Source organism: Pseudophryne corroboree, chromosome 2, assembly GCF_028390025.1.
Source record: "Pseudophryne corroboree isolate aPseCor3 chromosome 2, aPseCor3.hap2, whole genome shotgun sequence".
Taxonomy (NCBI): Eukaryota; Metazoa; Chordata; class Amphibia; order Anura; family Myobatrachidae; genus Pseudophryne; species Pseudophryne corroboree.
Window position 1 is genome coordinate 369,258,538 of NC_086445.1, and position 25,463 is coordinate 369,284,000.

Here is a 25,463-nt window from a genome sequence, read left to right on the forward strand (position 1 = left end):
TTGCTTGTCTTTTAGAGTCCTCATCCGAGGATCCAACTCTTTTACATGCCACCCCAAAAGGGATAGCATCCTCATCAGACAGGGAGATCTCTTCCTCCTCCCCCTCCTCCTCACTCACACTATCAGCAACAGGGACCACAGTCTCACTAAGTAGACTCTCGGGCCCCTTCCTACCAATCCCCTCCCCAACAACACACCCCTCCACCTTTACCACCTCGTCCGGGGGAGGATCCGGATCAGGAGCCTTTGGGGTACTAATAAAGGAGCCGCCTCCGGGACCACCCACACCAGGGGACCCAGGAGTTTCATCAACCACCAACACCTCATCTGAAGAATGAGGGACTTCCCCTTCTGGACACTGAGCTACTTCAACCACGTCTAACAGGGATCCTACAGCCTGGCTCAACTCAATCCCCACAGGGTCCCACTCCAGCTCCCCCTGAGAACCATTTCTTTCCAAGTGCTTAGTTTTGCTTTGGGCTTTACCTTGTCCCATTTTTCCCTGTTTATCCTTAGCTACAACCTCCTTCCCAGCAACTGACAGCTTAGAGGCCTGCTTTGGCTTTCTATTTTTTGAGACATTTGGGACAAAAACTAATTCTTTGCCCCCAACCATGACCACCTCCCCCTCTTCTTCATCATCAGAAGAAGACAGGACATCGAACCTATTTGAGCAAATAAAATCTGCCTCCTTTTTTTTAGGCTTCCTCCTCCTCCCTTTATTGACGATCTGAAAGGATGCCTCCCCCTTTTCAGGCTGAACCTTCTCTTTCCCACCATCTTCTATTCTCTTCGAGATGTCCTGATGCTGCACAGTAACCGGTACGCTACTTTCTCGACCAGGACCAACCTCCGGCACCACTTCTTCCACCCCTGCACTATAATTATGCGAAGCCTTAGGGCATCGACTGTAGGGATGACCAACTGTACCGCAAAGATTACACCTGACCTTGCTGCATTCCCGGGACCCATGCCCCAACTGGCCACACAAAGCACATTTAATCACCCCACAATCGCTACTGAGGTGACGGAAGTCACCACACTTATGACAGGTTCTGGGTTGCCCAGGGTAAAAACACTGGAGTCGATCACGGCCAATGTAAGCGGCGGAAGGTATGTGTCTAGTCTCAGCCCCTACCTGGTGTAACCTCACAAAGGCCGAATAGGCACCACCCCAGACCCCCCTTGTATGATCAAACTTTACCAAAGGAGAGAGTACTGTACAAGACCTAGACAACCAATATATAATATCAGCAGGGGGCAGTGATTCGTTACGCACCAACACAGTGATCTTAACCCTGTCCTGCCTCGTGATGGTATGGGATTTGAAAAAACAATATGGTTCCTTCATCTTGTTTTTCTCCCAACGTGAGCCAAAGGCCTGCAGGCCATTCAGGGAAAGGAAGCTCAGGTCGAAATCTGGAGTTCTCACTGGGTGAATGCATGCAAAAAGATCTGCAGCCTCAAACCCCAGTGAGAAGATCATACCTAAGAACTCCGACTTTGAAGGAGCCTCCCCATCCCCTACCCATTTGAACTGTACCACATTTCTTCTTTTTATGGGCTGACCCCCACTCACCCCGAACTGAGGACCAGCACTCGGCCGACCAGGAGCAGCCAAAGAATTAGCATATGAACCAGCACCTGGCCTAACCTCAGAGGGAGTTACAGGGAGCCCTTCAGGTGCCAGACCACTACAAGCCCCTATTCCCACATTCCCCACCCCACCAGTCATCCTGACCTGGTTCGCCTGAAACAAATTCACAGCTGCTAGAGCCCTCACCGGCATATCCATGTTACCATATACAGTTTCTACTAACATAAATTCTTCAGGGGTTAATTTGCTCTTATCTACAGCTGGCAGTCCTTGAGCCAATCTCTGCCCCTCTTTCGGCATGGCTTCATACTTTGAAACACCCATCGATGTGGGTAATGATGTCACCTGCGATGTCATACCTGATGCGTCTTTGGCCCCGCCTCCCTCAGCCACCACGGCGACTAAGCCAGAGCCAGCCACCGCAGGCTTACAGGGATGGCCAGCCTCAGCATCAACCACGGCCCGCGCCGCACCCACACTTGCAACTTTAGAGGCGAGCGTTTCGGGGACAAGTCCACAGGGAGCATTGACAGTCACAAGAGTCCCAGCATCCGCCAAGACCCCAGCAACCGCCACGCCCCCCGCACCGTCACCACCCAGCACTCCCTCCAGGAGAGACGCCTCCCCCGTTTGGAAGCCACCAGATACTGCCATCATTGGCCTTTCCACGATATCTGCAGCATCATGCACGATCTTAGAAAAATCACTTCCATCACAGCTCCCGACAGCCACTTCCTTCTCCATAGGCTGGACTCCCACCTCCATACACTCCACTGGAGGCTCTGATGCCGCTACTGAACTTGCCAGGACCAGGCCGCCACCGCCATCCTGTTCAGGCAGAGATTCCTGCAACTCCTTTTTCCCTTGAGACAGAACCTGACGACACAATGCCGACGCAGCCACTGAAACTGCTGGGACCGACCTGCTACTGCCCCCACAATCCTGCTCAGGTTAGGACTTTATCAATACTTCTTTCTCCTGAGAAAGAGCCAGATTACATAACACTTTCATTCTTTCCTTTACTGCAGCCAGGCTAGTACTTAGCTCCCATATCTCATCCTTTAGAAGAGCTCTCTCACGACTGCTACAAGTATTTCGTTTCCTTCTCTTGAGGGAAAGACGAGAGGTTAAACGAGACTGCTCCATTTTTAACTCTTCCAGGCTCATATTCACATATTCATCCACAGAGGATTCTGAGCTGCTATCAAAGACCACAGCATCCCCCGCTTCACCACAGGCAGGTACCTTCGCCATATCACCCCCCCGGTTTTCCTCACCTGGAGAGCCAGAGTCCCGTGGTTTGGGGGTCACCAGTTGGGGATCCTGTTTCTTCACAGGGTCCACAATCACTGGGGCTGCCACACTGACCGAATCTCCCAATGCTGGAACTTCCATGGCTGTATGCAGGCCAGAAATCCCAGGGCCTCCTTCGGGCCCAGCAGCCCGGGACTCGCCATCATCGTCCTCCCCAGGAGGATCCATCCTCCCCTGGGAGGCTCCCAGGGGAAACACTGCAGGCTTCAGAAAAGGACCAGGGCCTAAGAGCTCTCTCCTGTGCAGCCTCCTCCAGTCTCAGGTGTCAAATTTGTGGCCCAAGACTGGTTAACCCTTGCAAAACTACAGCTACTTATTCAAAATGGAAAATATGGTGTGTGTGCCCGCTTTGCCAGTGTATTTCATGCCCAAAACAGTGTTGGGCCAAACAAAATACAAGTGGGTCATATGTAACTGACCACCCTCTGTTGATTTCAGGTGTCAAATTTGTGGCCCAAGACTGGTTAACCCTTGCAAAACTACAGCTACTTATTCAAAATTGAAAATATGGTGTGTGTGCCCACTTTGCAAGTGTATTTCATGCCCAAAACAGCGTTGGGCCAGGCAAAATACAAGTGGGTCACATGCAAGTGACCACTCTCTGTTGATTTCAGGGGTCAAATTTGTGGCCCAAGACTAGTTAACCCTTGCAAAACTACAGCTACTTATTCAAAATAGCAAAACATGGTGTGTGTGCCCACTTTGCCAGTGTATTTCATGCCCAAAACAGCATTAGGCCAAGCAAAATACAAGTGGGTCATATGTAACTGACCACCCTCTGTTGATTTCAGGTGTCAAATTTGTGGCCCAAGACTGGTTAACCCTTGCAAAACTACAGCTACTTATTCAAAATGGAAAATATGGTGTGTGTGCCCACTTTGCCAGTGTATTTCATGCCCAAAACAGCGTTGGGCCAGGCAAAATACAAGTGGGTCACATGCAAGTGACCACTCTCTGTTGATTTCAGGGGTCAAATTTGTGGCCCAAGGCTAGTTAACCCTTGCAAAACTACAGCTACTAATTCAAAATAGCAAAACATGGTGTGTGTGCCCACTTTGCCAGTGTATTTCATGCCCAAAACAGCGTTGGGCCAAGCAAAATACAAGTGGGTCATATGTAAGTGACCACCCTCTGTTGATTTCAGGTGTCAAATTTGTGGCCCAAGACTAGTTAACCCTTGCAAAACTACAGCTACTTATTCAAAATGGCAAAATATGGTGTGTGTGCCCACTTTGCCAGTGTATTTCATGCCCAAAACAGCGTTGGGCCAGGCAAAATACAAGTGGGTCATATGTAACTGACCACCCTCTGTTGATTTCAGGTGTCAAATTTGTGGCCCAAGACTAGTTAACCCTTGCAAAACTACAGCTACTTATTCAAAATGGAAAATATGGTGTGTGTGCCCACTTTGCCAGTGTATTTCATGCCCAAAACAGCGTTGGGCCAGGCAAAATACAAGTGGGTCACATGCAAGTGACCACTCTCTGTTGATTTCAGGGGTCAAATTTGTGGCCCAAGACTAGTTAACCCTTGCAAAACTACAGCTACTTATTCAAAATAGCAAAACATGGTGTGTGTGCCCACTTTGCCAGTGTATTTCATGCCCAAAACAGCGTTGGGCCAAGCAAAATACAAGTGGGTCATATGTAAGTGACCACCCTCTGTTGATTTCAGGTGTCAAATTTGTGGCCCAAGACTAGTTAACCCTTGCAAAACTACAGCTACTTATTCAAAATGGCAAAATATGGTGTGTGTGCCCACTTTGCCAGTGTATTTCATGCCCAAAACAGTGTTGGGCCAGGCAAAATACAAGTGGGTCACATGCAAGGGACCCTACTCTGTTGATTTCAGGTGTCAAATTTGTGACAGAAGACTCATTAACCCTTGCGAAACTGAATGATCTGAATAAGAAGCTGGAGTTCGAATAAGAAGTGAATAAGAAGCTGGAGCTTGAATAAGAAGTGAATAAGAAGCTGGCCGAATAAGAAGCTAACTTCAGCCTCGTATCAAATTTAGGCACCACCTTTGTTTTGTTTGTAACCATTAAGCAGGTCCAAAAGCAAATTGCCAGCGGTCTGTTAATGTGCAGCCACACCTGCAATTTATTTGTTCATCAGGAGTACAAATTATGGACTTTCATTGGAAATATTACCCAATCATTCTAAATGTACAGTAGTTATGGATGTATGGATGATCCTTCTCCTGCAAAATGTAATTAAGCTATTATATATTTACTATCAACTACTTGTTATAAAATGACAGAAGTTTAAAAGAAAGTAGACAGAAATGAATAACCTTCCAGTTTGATACTATCACTAGTCAGTAATACACTGCAGCATCAGCCGTAGCAGTCCTCTGCGCATGCGCGCCATCCCCGGCCGCCGGGAGCAGAGTCGCACGCGCTGCATGCTGGGTCCGGCCGCGCATGCGCCCTCCCGTGTTTCGCGCGGCATTGTGGGCCTTGCGGTGAGTGGCGCAGGGTTGGAGCAGCCGCCATCTTGTCCTCATCCAGGCCGATCGCTGAATAATCCGTCCGCGGACAGCCAGGCCGTGCGCTCAGCCGTCCACCCCACAGAGCAGGGAGCCGGGAGATGGGCCGCTCACGCAGTCGTAGCTCGTCCCGGTCCAAGCATGTGAAAAGCGGCAAGCACAATAAGAAGCGGAGCCGCTCCCGGGAGAAAGAGCGGGTGAGGAAGCGCTCAAAGTCCCGGGAGAGCAAGCGGAACAGGAGGCGGGAGTCCCGGTCGCGGTCCCGCTCCAACACGGCGTCCCGAAGGGAGAGAGTGGCAACCCCGCCCGACCGCATCGATATATTCGGGCGCAACCTGAGCAAGAGGAGCAGCCTGGACGAGAAGCAAAAGCGGGAGGATGAGGAGAAGAAGATAGAGTACGAACGCCAGCGGCGGATGTGAGTGTAGGGAGCCCGTGTGTGACTCCCGGGGGCGGCCTGTAGTAGGGTCTCCCTCTCACTCATCTGCCTGCTGTGGCTGTGTGAGATGCTGGGACCCGAGGTGTATGGCTGCATGGGGGCGGCCCCTGGGGCCTGGCTATAGGGACGGGGCACGCTGTGACGGTGCCCCGTCTCACACAGCCGCCACTGCAGCCAGGGACAGATCTACACCTGCCCCATACCCCTGTATGCGGTAGCTGCATGCAGTGTAGGCCCGCTGTCTGTACGCATGCTCCATGAGCACACATTCCTCCAAGAAAGAAACCTACTTGTGTAGAACATAAATGACAGACATTGGGGTGGGTGAAAGCTCTTCAAATCACAATGGCCCAGCACAAATTACGGATGTTGCAATTATCTGGTGCTGGGACAGCTGCTTGGAGAAGTAGCTGCCCCATGAACCCTAATGCCAGCTCTTTAGTTGCTAATTGTAACACTGAAAATTCACACTATCGGGCACGTTGCAGCACAACCTTAAATCACAGACAGGAGCGATGGGGTCTCACTTCATAATCTGGACCCTCTTCCTATTTGGGAGGTGTGGGGCGCTGTGGACTAATACCATCTGAAGATGGCATTGGTTTCTGTGTCTCTGTACTAGTGTATGGAAATGAATAGTAGTGGTTCCTAAACAATATTGAATCATGGCACCCTAGGGTATCAGACATTTTTTCACTGCACCCCTAGGCCAAAAGTTTGTTACGGAGAAATGCAGATGAAAATATAAAATTAAATAAATTGTGCCTATGTCTAGGGAGGCCAATACCGGGCCATTTTTTTCAATACTGGGATTCAGGATTGAAAAACACTCAATCCCGGAATTGCAGTAGGGATCAGTGGATGTGGAGGATAGTGAGGAAGGGTGTCGGAAGCAAGGAGGGATGGTGCAGGAAACTGTGAGGGAGGGCGGAGGATGTAGAGACTCTGGAGTGTGCTGCTTACTTACTATAAGGCGGGTAGCCATGGACACACTGACAGCGCTGGCGGCATTTCACATGCAGTGCTGGCCGCCAGCCAGTCAGAACTGGCAGTCCGGTAGCCAATCAGGAGCTGCAGCTGCTTCCCTGATTTGCTGCTGGTCCGCCAACTCCAATTGGCTGGCGGCCAGCGCTACATTTGAAATGCCGCTGGCGCGTTTAGTGTGTCCGTGCCTGCCTAAGCGATAAATACCCTGCTGCCACCCGGGCAGCGCTGTGCTATAGCGCTCAACGTTGCCTGTCAAAACTGCGCATGCGCAACCTAATCTTGTGAATTCCGGGATTCAAATCCTGGCATTTTTGGGCCAGGATCCCCGGATTGGTCTCCCTACTTATGTCATCCTTGGATTCAGTTATGTTGTGATGGACAGGATTTGCTTCTGTTTGTCTACATATGTTATTATTGGAAGCCATAAGCTCTGGTTTTGCCTTACATTGACCATAAATTTTAAGTGGTCCTGAACCACCAACGCAGGCACCTCTGCAAGTTCTCTGAGGCACCCAGTTTGGGAATCACTGGCATATGGAGTTTTATTTTGTACTCTGGCAATATCCACGATTCGGGATTGAAAAACGCTCAATCCCGGGATTCCAGTAGGGATTATTGTAGATAGCAGGGAGAGTGGAAGTGGAGGGCAGTGGAGAAGAGTGTAGGGAGCAGCGCTGGAGGGTGGGTGTAGTGTAGGGAGCAGCGCTAGATGGTGGGTATAGGAAGAGGGTGGGAGGGAGGCTGTACTGAGGGAGGGTGGGTGTAAGTAATACTACTTATCATTAGGTGGGCGGCAGCCATGGACACGACACGCTGAACGTGCCGGTGGCCTTTCAAATTGTAGCGCTGGCTGCCAACCAGTCAAAACGGGCAATCTGGCAGCCAATCAGGAGCCGCTTCCTTGATTGGCTGCCGGTCCGCCAGCTCTGATTGGCTGGCGGCTGGTACTACATTTGAAATGCCGCCGGCACGGTCTGTGTGTTCATGGCTGCCACCCGCCTAATGATAAGTATTGCTTACACCCGCCCTCCCTCACTGCACATGCGCAATGCAGTCCCGTGAATCCCGGGATTGTAGGCTCAAATCCCGGCATTTTTGGGCTAGAATACCGGGATCCCGCCGATCCCGGGATTGGCCTCCCTATTCACGATATCTCCTATGTTGCTAATTTGAATGAGTGAAAACTTAAGCCCCATACACACTAGGCGATATTTTGAACAATGTCGCCTAGTGTGTACACTCATCGTTAACGATGCGTGCTCCTGCGCGTTAGTGACCCCCTCCCTCATCTGAACATGTACAGACGAGGGAGGTCCTCGTTGACGACAGTCATGCTGCAGATGCAGCATGGCTGTCGTTGCTCACTTTCCCGCCGGCATCGGCAAGTGTGTATGCACTTGCCGATGCCGGCACCCTGCCGAGTCCCCGCCGCTGCCAATATCGGCTGGGGCACGGCTAGTGTGTACTGGCCTTTAAAGGTTAGGAATACATGCTGGTATAACGCACTTATTTATGTTGATGAATAGGTTGCATAAACATATTCTGTTTTGTGTATTTGTTACATATGAAACATGAACCAGTCATTGGTTATGCCTAAGACCAGTTTAATTTTACTTTGGAGCCTGCAATCATCAGAATTTCATCTTTCCCTTGTATATTCTCAGTCTTCAGCCTTACTAACATATAAATAATTTTTGACCTGTTCAGACAGTCATGTTAGTTTGTGCCAGCATCGTTCCCTTCTACACTACAGCCATAACAAACTGCTTGTAAGCGTTGGGGCACATTCACTGTTGATTTAGGCCAGGTACATATCAGGCGATCTATTGGCTGATGTATTATTCAGACACTAATCAGAGCGCTATATTGTCCATATTGCTCGGTGTGTAGCTGTGATTGTGCACTCCCAGCTGTCATCAGCAGGGTCGTCCCATCTGATATGCCGCACATCACATGGGCCATCCCTGTGGACAATGGCATGCAGGTGAATGAGACTGTAATGGTATATCATGCGGCCGTACAGCTGCACTATATGTAGGTCCTCTTGTCGGCTGGGATACACATCATCCAGATGTGTATACCTAGCCTTACGTTGCTGATGTGTAAGGGGGATAAAATATGTAGGTTGTGTTAAGCAGTGTGTATTAAATGTGTTCAAAGTTTTTAAATTTTTCGTTTGTTCTTTATTTATTCAGTAGGCAGCAAGAAATTGAAGAAAAGCTCATTGAGGAGGAGACAGCACGACGTGTGGAAGAGCTGGTTGCCAAACGCGTGGAGGAAGAGTTGGAGAAACGCAAAGATGAAATAGAACGAGAAGTCCTACGAAGGGTTGAGGAAGCAAAGCGCATCATGGAAAAGCAGTTGCTCGAAGAACTCGAGCGACAGAGGCAGGCCGAATTAGCTGCACAAAAAGCCAGAGAGGTAACGCTCGGTCGTTTGGAATGTAGTGACAGTCCATGGCAAAACTTTCATTTTTTTTTTTTTTTTTTTCCCTTTGATTAATTACTAGTACACATTTGTTCTTGCTGCATTCTGGGTTAGTTACTTAACTTTTTTTTTTTACAGAACATCAAAACTGTACTGTTCTGGTTACCTTTGGCATCAAAGTGGACCACAATCTACTGAATTATACCTGCTTTTATTCCCCAAAGATACCATTTAGGTTTACGGAATAGCTGTGAGAAATGCACTTGAAACTTTTGCCATGGCTGTAGTTTTTCAGCATTTCAGTCTACTCAAAATAATCCATTTTATAAATTGTAGCTGTTTCCAGCTGAGGTACCATGCCATTTAATGAACCATTTGGCCATAACAGTAACTGGCAAGTGGCTGATTTGTTGGACACTTGAACAGCTTATTTCCTGCTTGTCTATTTATTTTTTTCTTCATTTTAATTTAAGCACTAATCCTTTTTAATGTGCTTATTGCCTTCAAAATAACAATTGTTTTTCTCCCCCTTGTTTGTCCAGATCATCAGTAACGATTCTTGAGTACCTAGCCATAACATCCTTTCCTCCTCATAGAGTTCATTCAAGATATCGAGTTGCCCTCATCTAAGTTTAAAAATATTACTTTCCAACAGGTGGCGCGAATGCAGGAAGTGTCTGTATAAGGCAGTAATTGGCTACTGAAAGCTATTGTTTTCTGCATTTATAGCTACTTATGATTCATTTAATAATGATTGAGTGGCTAGTTTGACAGGCTGACTCATATGCAACTGCAGTTATTTATAGTAATTTGAAGAAAAAACAGTTTTTAAGGGCCAGTTCCTATATATCTGATTTTGGCTCTGGCTTTGTAATTGTTTAAGGTGGTATCTTATAGAAGGGTTAAATGTCAATATAATTATGACAGTGCATTTACGTACAAGCTCAATAAAATGTAAAACATCAGTTGTGTAGCAGTGGCTCGGTAAGAGTTGACTGAACATGATTTCTGTGCTTCTAATTAGTGACACATAAGATGTATTTTAATACAAATTACAGCCTTAAAAATTACTTCTGAGGCCTAACTTCTCAAAGTCCTTTCTTCTGAAATGAATTTGATATATATTTTAACCAGCTTATTAAAATATTCAGCTGGCTCCCAGATTTGACTATAAATGGATCATAAATTCTACCATATTTTGCCCACATCTGACCTAGGATTCTGCAGGGAGTAGATGATATTTGCGGTACTGTCCGAGAGGCTAGCTGTGTGGGATTTGCATCCAGCTAATCGGAGTAGTTTTCTGTGAGTGAAATTGATTCCACTTGTATTTGTTTTGATCCAACCATTAGACAGTATTGGTGATATAGCAATATGGTTCAGATCTACTCTTTTCCCTGAATCAGATGCTTCAACTAACTAGTCAACTAGAATCTTCCACCTGTACACTGACACTAATTTCAGTGCAGGATAAGGCATGCTACTGCCATCATTTTTGATCTTTATATCCCTTCTATTTGAATTTGATCCTAAAGCAATAGGCAGTAGCCTGTTACTCTGCATTATGTATATTTCTTTATCCATGATGCACATTTTTTACAACATTCTTTTTCATATCCTTTACTGAATATTTGCATTTTTCATGCACTTGAAAAATTTTATTTTCAATAAGCAACGTTTCATATCCACAGGATTAAGAACAACCACAAAAACTGAATTTTAAAGGTGCATTCCCACTACAAAAATGTATCTATATGTAAGCGTCTCCATATCTATTCCATTCTGGGAAATATCTGTATCCATATTTGGAAGACAGAAATACAAATGTATACGAATGAAAGTGAATGAAGTGAGTCCTAGAAAAACTGCAATGACGTTTCTTTAAATAAAATGGCATGCACCTTTAAACTGGCAAATGACACTGTTAAGTTTCCCCAGAGCCTCAGACATGGACTGCGTTTGACTAACAATAAAATGTGTATGTTTGTTATGAATTGTTTGCCTTAGGAATGATAAATTACATATTTTTGTTCCCTCTTACAATAAACATCTGCATTCCTCAGCTCAGCCTTCCTTGTATGTTTCTTAAAATTGGTTGAGCTGCTGATGGCAGGTGTTGCCAAGCTAACAGTACAAATCATATTAAAGAGGAAGCTGGCGCGTATGGCAGCTGAGGAGCACACTCTGCAGGAGACTGGACAAGACAGTAAATATTCAACTTTTAATGCTGATTAAAGGAGTATAGGTAAATAATACGTAGGTATACATTTTTGGCGAGAGAAACTATTCCCTTTATTTTTATGTTTTCTTTTTCTTTTATAATTTTCGTATACACTATCCAGTTTTATAAATGTCCTTATTGAATGTCTGACTTTAAAAAAAAATTAAACATTTTTTTTTAAAAAAAGCTTAAATTGTTAGGAGAGCCTAGGGAGGGTTTAATTGATGGCTGTTTTGGATTGGGAGGGTTGAGCTGAAGTTAGCGCTAGGAAATGTGTGTAGTGACTTCACTGTTTGATGTTTTATTGAAAGAATATGGTGGCTCTAGTGCTGCCCCTTAAGTCCCAAATGGAATTGAAGCAATTTAGAGGAAGATGAGCAAATTGAGCACTGCAATTTTCTAACATTTTACTGTATCCTCCATTTAGGAAGAAGAAAGGGCAAAGCGGGAGGAACTGGAGCGAATACTTGAAGAAAATAACCGTAAAATTGCTGAAGCACAAGCTAGACTGGTAAATGTTCTTTATTCCCAGGAACAGAAATTGTACCTCTGTTCTAAACCTATGATTTGTTTATCCACTCTTTTAGAGCTAGTACTCCCATATTTTAAACATGAGGATATTTAAACCTATGTATGCATAAGTTGCATATACTTCAGATTTCTAATGTTTAATATACTCAACTAAGTGAAAACAGTTTACGGGCTGATGGTCTGTTATGTTATATTAGAGAAGCTGGCTTCTTTGTATTACTAATAAGGTCTTGCATATGTGTGGTGGTACAGCACCAGACCTTGTATAACTGACTTGTCTTCTCCTATGTAATGGAAAATCTGTGCAGACTGCTGTGCTTCTTCAGTTTAGTCTCTGAACCCATTATCAGATCTTTGTAAATTGTAATTCAATATTAATGTAATGACTACTGGTGTTATGGGTTTATTTGTATGTGTTTAAGTTATTTAACTTTCTTCCAAAAGAAGCCACTTAAAATCATTGGTTATATACTCCAGTGCTGATTGCTGTGGCGATAGGTTTTGTATGTGCCAGTTGAATATCACGTGATTAATGTAAAGCAAATCTCAAGTTTAATCTTAACAAATTTGTGCCAAATACTGCTTAACGGTTTGTAAAACTAGAACACAAATACAAAGTAGGATAAACTTATCTGGCGCTACTGGGAATGGTTTGTAAAACTAGTAGTGGTATATGTCAGAATAAAAGCATTACATGTGCCAGGTGCTGGGTAGCGTGCACGATGACTGATTAGGTGTATAGTGGCAATGGCAGGCTGTGTGGTTGTTTAGTAAGAGCAGTGTGTGGATGGTTTGGCCACCTCATATTTTCTTGAATTACATCTTATCAAAACTCTGCAAAGTCCATGAACAGTGTTGTTGGCCCAGTCGGTACATGCAGACAGTAGGTTTTCAGATAAATCTTTTCCCCCATCAACACCCTTTGCCAGAAAGCATGCACTCCCTTCTTTTCCAGAGATACTTCCCATTTCCTTTCAAAGGACCTTGTCGAGCATCACCATAACTGGGATGTGCTGCATTCTCCAGTCTTCCATGTTATTACTGATTGTATGTAGATACTTCATTGAGTACATACTTCTAGCGTATATTTAGAGCAGTTTTTCTTGCATTGTAAATGGTACACTGCTTACAGTATCATCTTGCATTTATTTTCTCTGTGGCATTGTTTCCATAGGGCCAACTGTGGAGAAGCATATTAAGTTTTGCTTAGTTTCTATTTCCATCTTATGAAGTTCTTTTTAATTGATGTTTACCTTTTTAACCACAGGCTGAGGAGCAATTGAAAATTGTTGAAGAGCAAAGGAAAATACATGAGGAAAGGATGAAACTAGAACAAGAGAGGCAAAGACAACAAAAAGAAGAGCAAAAAATTATATTGGGCAAGGGGAAGTCCAGACCGAAATTATCTTTCTCATTAAAAAGCCAGGATTAAATTGCCTATGAACACTTTCCTAACTAAATCAAGACTATGTATGGTAGCTTCATGTTGAAGTGTTTTTTATTTTATTTTTTTGTTTTATTTTACTTTTATTTTGAGTCTGGAATATCATTTTTCAAAGGGGCTGTGCTCTAAATTCCGTAACTTTTGTTAATTTTTTTTTATATATAACATGTTTGTTTTGTTTTTTGTTTTTTTTCAAATTAACTCCGTTAAATCCTTATCAGATCATTAAGTAGATTTTACAAATTGTCATATTATGTATGAGAATGTAAAATGGACGTATGTTCCCTTAAATTGCTCTATTAGTGTTCACTCTAGCAGTGGGGCAGGGCGCCGGACTGTGAGGGGCACAAAGCGCGCGCCAAAAGGGGGCGTGACCATGCAAATAGGGGGCGTGGTCAATCTATGTACTACAAGTGAGCGGTTCAGGTCACAGACGGGGGCGTGGGTGGCCGGCGGCGTCACTGTTGGGGGCGTGCCCAGCACCTACGGAGGTGCTGGGCTTCCCCCAAGCTCTCTCACAGCGCGAATGGATGCTGCGCGCATGCGCGCGGAATCTTTACACGCTGAGAGGGTAGAAAGCGGGCGGCTGTTTTAGCAGGGTGCCGCAGAAAGGGCAGGGACGGGATTTGCCCTTAAAAAATCGGGCAGGGCGCGGCGCCCTGCTAAAACAGCCTAGCGTGAACACTACTCTATTATGATCTGATAAGGTTTTAACTAATCCTGATATTTTTCACCGTAAAATGCTGTTTGCTCTAATGAACTTTTACAATACAATGACTGGTGTTTGCATCCATAAATTGCCACAGTATTGTTGGAACGTTGTGTATTGTAAAATCAGTGTCCCCATGATGCTGTTCCACTTGCACTTGATGTCCGGGTACAGGTAAGGATACATATAGTCAAAAGATTCCTTTAGAAGTCTCTCTCAGTATTGTCAGTACAAAATTGTTATTAACTATTGATGCAACCCAACCAGATTTTCCACAGTGTAAATACATCAATTTACTGAATAAAGTCTTAAATGCCTCATGTATGTTGTGAATATTTTAAAGGTACTATTGGTGTGAAAACCTGTTCATTCATCCAGCATTTTTACTAAGTGCACACCAAGTGCAGTTTTATATAAAGCTTGCTGTTTTGTGAATGTAACTTTAAGCTGATGGAGAACAATGTTACAGCTGCAATATCATGTTTAAACAGCTGTTTGGCTTAACTGCCTCAAATGCCTGAATACCTAACACTTTCTAATTATAACTTAAAATGCATGCAGTAGCAATCAAGGAAATTCATTATCTTCAATAGAAACTGCATTTGTGAGCCTAACAAATGTTTTAAAAATGAAGAGCAGACATTGCTAAAGCTATAAAATACAAGTCCCGTCAATGCAAATGTTCAACAATTACGTTTTCTCTCACAATACTGCCGTACATGTGTTTTCGTTCATGCAGGAAACTAGGTTGTGTTTTTTTATTTCATTTCTGCAGAAAAGATTTATTTGAAGTGTTCTTACCCTGAAAACCTGTAAAATAAACTTTTTTTTTCATCTGCCAATTTTTTCCCCTTAGTTTAATAAAGAAAGAGTGGTTAATGGATTAAAAAAAAAAAAGGGAGTTCTGCTTTTCAATGAAATTCAAACCTAGATACAATGTGCACAAAGTTATTGTTGCTGCATTTTCATCACTTTTTGTAACAAGTGTCTGTGAGAGATGTTTATCTTGGGAGTTCCTAATTCATTATTAAATACAAACAGTTCTGGTACCTTGCACAGAATTAATTGTTTTGTTTTTTCTTAAATTCTGGAAATATCTTTCTCTATTTAAACATGTACATAAGTATATTATAAGTAGAACGAACACGATTCACAATGAAATGAAGTGCTGCTACTTTGTCACATATTCTTTTGTTTCTCTGACGTCCTAGTGGATGCTGGGGACTCCGTAAGGACCATGGGGAATAGCGGGCTCTGCAGGAGATTGGGCACTCTAAAGAAAGATTTAGTACTATCTGGTGTGCACTGGCTCCTCCCTCTATGCCCCTCCTCCAGACCTCAGTTAGAATCTGTGCCCGGACAGAGCTGGGTACTTTTAGTGAGCTCTCCTGAGCTTGCTAATAAGAAAGTATTTTAGTTAGGTTTTTTATTTTCAGAGAGCTTCTGCTGGCAACAGACTCTCTGCTACGTGGGACTGAGGGGAGAGAAGCTAACCTACTAACTGCGGCTAGGTTGCGCTTCTAAGGCTACTGGACACCATTAGCTCCAGAGGGATCGAACACAGGACCTGACCTTGTCGTCCGGAGCCGCGCCGCCGTCTCCCTCGCAGAGCCAGAAGACAGAAGCGGAGAAGACATCGAAATCGGCGGCAGAAGACTCCTGTCTTCAAATGAGGTAGCGCACAGCACTGCAGCTGTGCGCCATTGCGCCCACACTAACCCACACACTCCGGTCACTGCAGGGCGCAGGGGGGGGCGCCCTGGGCAGCAATTGTTACCTCCTGGCGAATGCTGCATATAGACAGTGGCACACTGTCATATGTATGAGCCCCCATCATTTATTTTACATGAAATCGCGGGACAGAAGCCCGCCACTGAGGGGGCGGGGCCTTCTTCCTCAGCACTCACCAGCGCCATTTTCCTTCCACAGCTCCGCTGAGAGGAAGCTCCCCAGGCTCTCCCCTGCAGAATCACGGTAGAAGGGTGAAAAAGAGAGGGGTGGGCGCATAAATCATAATGCAGCAGCTACTGGGTAAACACTATAAGTTATTGTGTAATCCCTGGGTTATATAGCGCTGGGGTGTGTGCTGGCAAACTCTCTCTCTGTCTCTCCAAAAGGCCTTGTGGGGGTCCTGTCCTCATTTAGAGCTTCCCCTGTGTGTGTGGTGTGTCGGTACGTGTGTGTCGACATGTTTGACGAAGAGGGCTATGTGGAGGCAGAGCAAGTGCAGTTGAATGACGTGTCGCCGCCGACGGTGCCGACACCTGATTGGATGGATATGTGGAAGGTGTTAAATGATAATGTAAACTCCTTACATAGAAGGTTGGATAAAGCTGATACCTCGGCCCAGTCAGGGTCTCAACCCATGCCTGATCCTGCAGCGCAGAGGCCCTCGTCTCAAAAGCGCCCACTATCCAAACTGGTTGACACAGATGTCGACACGGATTCTGACTCCAGTGTCGATGACGATGATGCAAAATTGCAACCAAAAATGACAAAAGCTATACGTTACATGATTATAGCGATGAAGGATATTTCTCTGACGTCCTAGTGGATGCTGGGGACTCCGTCAGGACCATGGTGAATAGCGGCTCCGCAGGAGACAGGGCACAAAAGTAAAAGCTTTAGGATCAGGTGGTGTGCACTGGCTCCTCCCCCTATGACCCTCCTCCAAGCCTCAGTTAGATTTTTGTGCCCGGCCGAGAAGGGTGCAATCTAGGTGGCTCTCCTAAAGAGCTGCTTAGAGTAAAAGTTTTGTTAGGTTTTTTATTTTCAGTGAGTCCTGCTGGCAACAGGCTCACTGCATCGAGGGACTTAGGGGAGAGAAGTGAACTCACCTGCGTGCAGGATGGATTGGCTTCTTAGGCTACTGGACACCATTAGCTCCAGAGGGAGTCGGAACACAGGTCTCACCCTGGGGTTCGTCCCGGAGCCGCGCCGCCGACCCCCTTGCAGATGCCGAAAAGTGAAGAGGTCCAGAAACCGGCGGCAGAAGACTTTTCAGTCTTCATAAGGTAGCGCACAGCACTGCAGCTGTGCGCCATTGTTGTCAGCACACTTCATAGCAGCGGTTACTGAGGGTGCAGGGCGCTGGGGGGGGCGCCCTGGGCAGCAATGATAGTACCTTATTCTGGCTAAAAATACATCACATATAGCCCCTGGGGGCTATATGGATGTATTTAACCCCTGCCAGGTCTCAGAAAAACGGGAGAAGAAGCCCGCCGAAAAGGGGGCGGGGCCTATTCTCCTCAGCACACAGCGCCATTTTCCCTCGCAGAAATGCTGGTGGGAAGGCTCCCAGGCTCTCCCCTGCACTGCACTACAGAAACAGGGTTAAAACAGAGAGGGGGGGCACTTATTTGGCGATATGACTATATATATTAAAATGCTATAAGGGGAAAAACACTTATATAAAGGTTGTCCCTGTATAATTATAGCGTTTTTGGTGTGTGCTGGCAAACTCTCCCTCTGTCTCCCCAAAGGGCTAGTGGGGTCCTGTCCTCTATCAGAGCATTCCCTGTGTGTCGGTACGTGTGTGTCGACATGTATGAGGACGATGTTGGTGAGGAGGCGGAGCAATTGCCTGTAATGGTGATGTCACTCTCTAGGGAGTCGACACCGGAATGGATGGCTTATTTAAGGAATTACGTGATAATGTCAACACGCTGCAAGGTCGGTTGACGACATGAGACGGCCGGCAAACCAATTTTCTCTATCGTCCTAGTGGATGCTGGGGTTCCTGAAAGGACCATGGGGAATAGCGGCTCCGCAGGAGACAGGGCACAAAAAGTAAAGCTTTTCCAGATCAGGTGGTGTGCACTGGCTCCTCCCCCTATGACCCTCCTCCAGACTCCAGTTAGATTTTTGTGCCCGGCCGAGAAGGGTGCAATCTAGGTGGCTCTCCTAAAGAGCTGCTTAGAAAAAGTTTAGCTAGGTTTTTTATTTTACAGTGATTCCTGCTGGCAACAGGATCACTGCAGCGAGGGACTGAGGGGAGAAGGAGTCAACTCACCTGCGTGCAGGATGGATTGGCTTCTTGGCTACTGGACATCAAGCTCCAGAGGGACGATCACAGGTACAGCCTGGATGGTCACCGGAGCCGCGCCGCCGGCCCCCTTGCAGATGCTGAAGTCAGAAGAGGTCCAGAATCGGCGGCTGAAGACTCCTGCAGTCTTCTAAAGGTAGCGCACAGCACTGCAGCTGTGCGCCATTTTCCTCTCAGCACACTTCACACGGCAGTCACTGAGGGTGCAGGGCGCTGGGAGGGGGGCGCCCTGGGAGGCAAATGTAACCTATATAAAGGCTAAAAATACCTCACATATAGCCCCCAGAGGCTATATGGAGATATTTAACCCCTGCCTGATTTCTCTAAATAGCGGGAGACGAGCCCGCCAGAAAAGGGGCGGGGCCTATCTCCTCAGCACACGGCGCCATTTCCTCTCACAGCTCCGCTGGTCAGGACGGCTCCCAAGTCTCTCCCCTGCACTGCACTACAGAAACAGGGTAAAACAGAGAGGGGGGGCAAATTTATGGCGATATTTTGATATAACAAAGCAGCTATAAGGGAGCACTTATTATAAGGCTTTCCCTGATATATATATATAGCGCTTTTGGTGTGTGCTGGCAAACTCTCCCTCTGTCTCCCCAAAGGGCTAGTGGGTCCTGTCTTCGTTAGGAGCATTCCCTGTGTGTCTGCTGTGTGTCGGTACGTGTGTGTCGACATGTATGAGGACGATATTGGCGTGGAGGCGGAGCAATTGCCAAATATGAGGATGTCACCTCCTAGGGAGTCGACACCAGAATGGATGCCTTTATTTATGGAACTACGGGATAGTGTCAACACGCTAAAGCAGTCGTTTGACGACATGAGACGGCCGGACAATCAATTAGTGCCTGTCCAGGCGACTCAAACACCGTCAGGGGCTGTGAAACGCCCTTTGCCTCAGTCGGTCGACACAGACCCAGACACAGGCGATGACTCCAGTGGTGACGGTGACGAATCAACCGTATTTTCCAGTAGGGCCACACGTTATATGATTTTGGCAATGAAGGAGGCGTTACATTTAGCTGATACTACAGGTACCACTAAACAGGGTATTATGTGGGGTGTGAAAAAACTACCTATAGTTTTTCCTGAATCAGAAGAACTAAATGACGTGTGTAATGAAGCGTGGGTTGCCCCTGATAAAAAGCTGATAATTTCAAAGAAATTACTGGCATTATACCCTTTCCCGCCAGAGGTTAGGGAGCGCTGGGAAACACCTCCTAGGGTGGACAAGGCGCTAACACGCTTATCTAAACAAGTGGCGTTACCCTCTCCTGAGACGGCCGCACTTAAAGATCCATCAGATAGGAGGATGGAAAATATCCAAAAAAGTATATACACACATGCAGGTGTTATACTACGACCAGCTATAGCGACTGCCTGGATGTGCAGTGCTGGGGTAGTTTGGTCAGAGTCCCTGATTGAAAATATTGATACCCTGGACAGGGACAATATTTTACTGTCGTTAGAACAAATAAAGGATGCATTTCTTTATATGCGTGATGCACAGAGGGATATCTGCACACTGGCATCACGGGTAAGTGCTATGTCCATTTCGGCCAGAAGAGCTTTATGGACGCGACAGTGGACAGGCGATGCGGATTCAAAACGGCATATGGAAGTTTTGCCGTATAAAGGGGAGCAGTTATTTGGAGTCGGTCTATCAGATTTGGTGGCCACGGCTACAGCCGGGAAATCCACCTTTCTACCTCAAGTCACTCCCCAACAGAAAAAGGCACCGACCTTTCAACCGCAGCCCTTTCGTTCCTTTAAAAATAAGAGAGCAAAGGGCTATTCATATCTGCCACGAGGCAGAGGTCGAGGGAAGAGACAGCAACAGGCAGCTCCTTCCCAGGATCAGAAGCCCTCCCCGGCTTCTACAAAAGCCTCAGCATGACGCTGGGGCTTCTCAAGCGGACTCGGGGACGGTGGGGGGTCGTCTCAAAAATTACAGCGCGCAGTGGGCTCATTCGCAAGTAGATCCCTGGATCCTGCAGATAATATCTCAGGGGTACAGGTTGGAATTAGAGACAGATCCACCTCGCCGTTTCCTGAAGTCTGCTTTACCAACGTCCCCCTCCGAAAGGGAGACGGTTTTGGAAGCCATTCACAAGCTGTACTCTCAGCAGGTGATAGTCAAGGTACCTCTTCTGCAACAAGGGAAGGGGTATTATTCCACTCTTTTTGTGGTACCGAAGCCGGATGGCTCGGTAAGGCCTATTCTAAATCTGAAGTCCTTGAACCTGTACATAAAGAAGTTCAAGTTCAAGATGGAGTCACTCAGAGCAGTGATAGCGAACCTGGAAGAGGGGGACTTTATGGTATCCTTGGACATCAAGGATGCGTATCTCCACGTTCCAATTTACCCCTCACACCAGGGGTACCTCAGGTTCGTTGTACAAAACTGTCACTATCAGTTTCAGACGCTGCCGTTCGGATTGTCCACGGCACCTCGGGTCTTTACAAAGGTAATGGCCGAGATGATGATTCTTCTTCGAAGAAAAGGCGTATTAATTATCCCATACTTGGACGATCTCCTAATAAGGGCAAGGTCCAGAGAACAGCTAGAGATGGGATTAGCACTGTCTCAAGAAGTGCTAAAACAGCACGGGTGGATTCTGAATATTCCAAAATCCCAGTTAATGCCGACAACTCGTCTGCTGTTCCTAGGGATGATTCTGGACACGGTTCAGAAAAAGGTTTTTCTCCCGGAGGAAAAAGCCAAGGAGTTATCCGAGCTTGTCAGGAACCTCCTAAAACCAGGAAAGGTGTCTGTACATCAATGCACAAGAGTCCTGGGAAAAATGGTGGCTTCTTACGAAGCAATTCCATTCGGCAGATTCCACGCAAGAATTTTCCAAAGGGATCTGTTGGACAAATGGTCAGGGTCGCATCTTCAGATGCACCTGCGGATAACCCTGTCTCCAAGGACAAGGGTGTCTCTTCTGTGGTGGTTGCAGAGTGCTCATCTATTGGAGGGCCGCAGATTCGGCATACAGGATTGGATCCTGGTGACCACGGACGCCAGCCTGAGAGGCTGGGGAGCAGTCACACAAGGAAGAAACTTCCAGGGAGTATGGACGAGCCTGGAAACGTCTCTTCACATAAACATTCTGGAACTAAGAGCAATCTACAATGCTCTAAGCCAGGCAGAACCTCTGCTTCAGGGAAAACCGGTGTTGATCCAGTCGGACAACATCACGGCAGTCGCCCATGTGAACAGACAGGGCGGCACAAGAAGCAGGAGTGCAATGGCAGAAGCTGCAAGGATTCTTCGCTGGGCAGAGAATCATGTGATAGCACTGTCAGCAGTGTTCATCCCGGGAGTGGACAACTGGGAAGCAGACTTCCTCAGCAGACACGATCTTCACCCGGGAGAGTGGGGACTTCATCCAGAAGTCTTCCACATGCTGGTAACCCGTTGGGAAAGACCAATGGTGGACATGATGGCGTCTCGCCTCAACAAAAAACTGGACAGGTATTGCGCCAGGTCAAGAGATCCGCAGGCAATAGCTGTGGACGCGCTGGTAACGCCTTGGGTGTACCAGTCGGTGTATGTGTTTCCTCCTCTGCCTCTCATACCAAAAGTATTGAGAATTATACGGCAAAGAGGCGTAAGAACGATACTAGTGGTTCCGGATTGGCCAAGAAGGACTTGGTACCCGGAACTTCAAGAGATGATCACGGAAGATCCGTGGCCTCTACCTCTAAGGAGGGACTTGCTTCAGCAGGGTCCCTGTCTGTTTCAAGACTTACCGCGGCTGCGTTTGACGGCATGGCGGTTGAACGCCAGATCCTAAAGGAAAAAGGCATGCCGGAAGAAGTCATTCCTACTTTGATTAAAGCAAGGAAGGAAGTAACCGTGCAACATTATCACCGAATTTGGCGAAAATATGTTGCGTGGTGCGAGGATCGGAGTGCTCCGACGGAGGAATTTCAACTGGGTCGATTCCTACATTTCCTGCAATCAGGATTGTCTATGGGTCTCAAATTGGGATCTATTAAGGTTCAAATTTCGGCCCTGTCGATTTTCTTTCAAAAAGAATTGGCTTCAGTCCCTGAAGTCCAGACCTTTGTTAAGGGAGTGCTGCATATACAGCCTCCTGTGGTGCCTCCAGTGGCACCGTGGGATCTCAATGTGGTTTTGGACTTTCTAAAATCTCATTGGTTTGAACCACTAAAAAAGGTGGATTTGAAATATCTCACATGGAAAGTGACCATGCTTCTAGCCCTGGCTTCGGCCAGGAGAGTGTCAGAACTGGCAGCTTTATCTTACAGGAGCCCATATCTGATTTTCCATTCGGACAGGGCAGAACTGCGGACTCGTCCGCATTTTCTCCCTAAGGTGGTGTCAGCATTTCATCTGAACCAGCCTATTGTAGTGCCTGCGGCTACAAGTGACTTGGAGGACTCCAAGTTACTGGACGTTGTCAGAGCATTAAAAATATATATTGCAAGGACAGCTGGAGTCAGAAAATCTGACTCGTTGTTTATATTGTATGCACCCAACAAGATGGGTGCTCCTGCGTCTAAGCAGACGATTGCTCGTTGGATCTGTAGCACAATCCAACTTGCACATTCTGTGGCAGGCCTGCCACAGCCTAAATCTGTAAAGGCCCACTCCACAAGGAAGGTGGGCTCATCTTGGGCGGCTGCCCGAGGGGTCTCGGCATTACAACTTTGCCGAGCAGCTACGTGGTCAGGGGAGAACACGTTTGTAAAGTTTTACAAATTTGATACTCTGGCTAAGGAGGACCTGGAGTTCTCTCATTCGGTGCTGCAGAGTCATCCGCACTCTCCCGCCCGTTTGGGAGCTTTGGTATAATCCCCATGGTCCTTTCAGGAACCCCAGCATCCACTAGAACGATAGAGAAAATAAGATTTTACTTACCGATAAATCTATTTCTCGGAGTCCGTAGTGGATGCTGGGCGCCCATCCCAAGTGCGGATTATCTGCAATAATTGTACATAGTTATTGTTAACTAATTCGGGTTATTGTTGAAGGAAGCCATCTTTCAGAGGCTCCGCTGTTATCATACTGTTAACTGGGTTTAGATCACAAGTTGTACGGTGTGATTGGTGTGGCTGGTATGAGTCTTACCCGGGATTCAAAATCCTCCCTTATTGTGTACGCTCGTCCGGGCACAGTACCTAACTGGAGTCTGGAGGAGGGTCATAGGGGGAGGAGCCAGTGCACACCACCTGATCTGGAAAAGCTTTACTTTTTGTGCCCTGTCTCCTGCGGAGCCGCTATTCCCCATGGTCCTTTCAGGAACCCCAGCATCCACTACGGACTCCGAGAAATAGATTTATCGGTAAGTAAAATCTTATTAGTACCTGTCCAGGCGTCTCAAACACCGTCAGGGGCGTTAAAACGTCCTTTTACCTCAGTCGGTCGACACGGACACTGACTCCAGTGTCGACGGTGAAGAAACAAACGTATTTTCCTTTAGGGCCACACGTTACTTGTTAAGGGCAATGAAGGAGGTGTTACATATTTCTGATACTACAAGTACCACAAAAAAGGGTATTATGTGGAGTGTGAAAAAACTACCTGTAGTTTTTCCTGAATCAGATAAATTAAATGAAGTGTGTGATGATGCGTGGGTTTCCCCCGATAGAAAATTATTGGCGGTATACCCTTTCCCGCCCGAAGTTAGGGCGCGTTGGGAAACACCCCTTAGGGTGGATAAGGCGCTCACACGCTTATCAAAACAAGTGGCGGTACCGTCTCCAGATAGGGCCGCCCTCAAGGAGCCAGCTGATAGGAGGCTGGAAAATATCCTAAAAAGTATATACACACATACTGGTGTTATACTGCGACCAGCGATCGCCTCAGCCTGGATGTGCAGCGCTGGGGTGGCTTGGTCGGATTCCCTGACTGAAAATATTGATACCCTTGACAGGGACAGTATTTTATTGACTATAGAGCATTTAAAGGATGCATTTCTATATATGCGAGATGCACAGAGGGATATTTGCACTCTGGCATCAAGAGTAAGTGCGATGTCCATATCTGCCAGAAGTTGTTTATGGACACGACAGTGGTCAGGTGATGCAGATTCCAAACGGCACATGGAAGTATTGCCGTATAAAGGAGAAAAAGACAACGTCTTTTCAGCCTCAGTCCTTTCGTCCCCATAAGGGCAAGCGGGCAAAAGGCCAGTCATATCTGCCATGGGATAGAGGAAAGGGAAGAAGACTGCAGCAGGCAGCCCATTCCCAGAAACAGAAGCCCTCCACCGCTTCTGCCAAGTCCTCAGCATGACGCTGGGGCCGTACAAGCGGACTCGGGTGCGGTGGGGGGGGTCGTCTCAAGAGTTTCAGCACGCAGTGGGCTCACTCGCAAGTGGACCCCTGGATCCTACAAGTAGTATCCCAGGGGTACAGATTGGAAATTCGAGATGTCTCCCCCTCGCAGGTTCCTGAAGTCTGCTTTACCAACGTCTCCCTCCGACAGGGAGGCAGTAGTGGAAACAATTCACAAGCTGTATTCCCAGCAGGTGATAATCAAAGTACCCCTCCTACAACAAGGAAAGGGGTATTATTCCACACTATATTGTGGTACTGAAGCCAGACGGCTCGGTGAGACCTATTCTAAATCTGAAATAGTTGAACACTTACATACAAAGGTTCAAATCAAGATGGAGTCACTCAGAGCAGTGATAGCGAACCAGGAAGAAGGGGACTATATGGTGTCCCGGGACATCAGGGATGCTTACCTCCATGTCCCAATTTGCCCTTCTCACCAAGGGTACCTCAGGTTCGTGGTACAGAACTGTCACTATCAGTTTCAGACGCTGCCGGTTGGATTGTCCACGGCACCCCGGGTCCTTACCAAGGTAATGGCCGAAATGATGATTCTTCTTCAAAGAAAATGGACGATCTCCTGATAGGGGCAAGGTCCAGAGAACAGTTGGAGGTCGGAGTAGCACTATCTCAAGTAGTTCTACGACAGCACGGGTGGATTCTAAATATTCCAAAACCGCAGCTGTTTCCGACGACACGTCTGCTGTTCCTAGGGATGATTCTGGACACAGTCCAGAAAAAGGTGTTTCTCCCGGAGAAGAAAGCCAGGGAGTTATCCGAGCTAGTTAGGAACCTCCTAAAACCAGGAAAAGTGTCAGTGCATCATTGCACAAGGGTCCTGGGAAAAATGGTGGCTTCTTACGAAGCGATTCCATTCGGTAGATTTCACGCAAGAACTTTTCAGTGGGATCTGCTGGAAAAATGGTCCGGATCGCATCTTCAGATGCATC

At 46.7% G+C, this 25,463-nt stretch overlaps 1 protein-coding gene across 1 annotated transcript; it reads left to right on the plus strand.

Annotated features, from left to right (window-relative positions):
* The first annotated feature begins 5,357 nt into the window (after positions 1–5,357).
* ARGLU1 (arginine and glutamate rich 1) lies at positions 5,358–15,001 on the plus strand. The gene is made up of 4 exons (XM_063953197.1): positions 5,358–5,819; positions 9,023–9,248; positions 11,903–11,986; positions 13,274–15,001. Exons 1-4 carry the CDS (start codon positions 5,503–5,505, stop codon positions 13,436–13,438), a joined length of 792 nt encoding a protein of 263 aa, XP_063809267.1. The 5' UTR covers positions 5,358–5,502; the 3' UTR covers positions 13,439–15,001.
* Positions 15,002–25,463: the final 10,462 nt, after the last annotated feature.

Coding starts and splice junctions, on each gene's coding strand:
- ARGLU1 (XM_063953197.1), top strand. CDS start 5,503: ATGGGCCGCTCACGCAGTCGTAGCTCGTCCCGGTCCAAGCATGTGAAA. Junction 9,249..11,902: donor CTGCACAAAAAGCCAGAGAG/GTAACGCTCGGT, acceptor TCCTCCATTTAG/GAAGAAGAAAGGGCAAAGCG. Junction 11,987..13,273: donor CTGAAGCACAAGCTAGACTG/GTAAATGTTCTT, acceptor TTTTAACCACAG/GCTGAGGAGCAATTGAAAAT.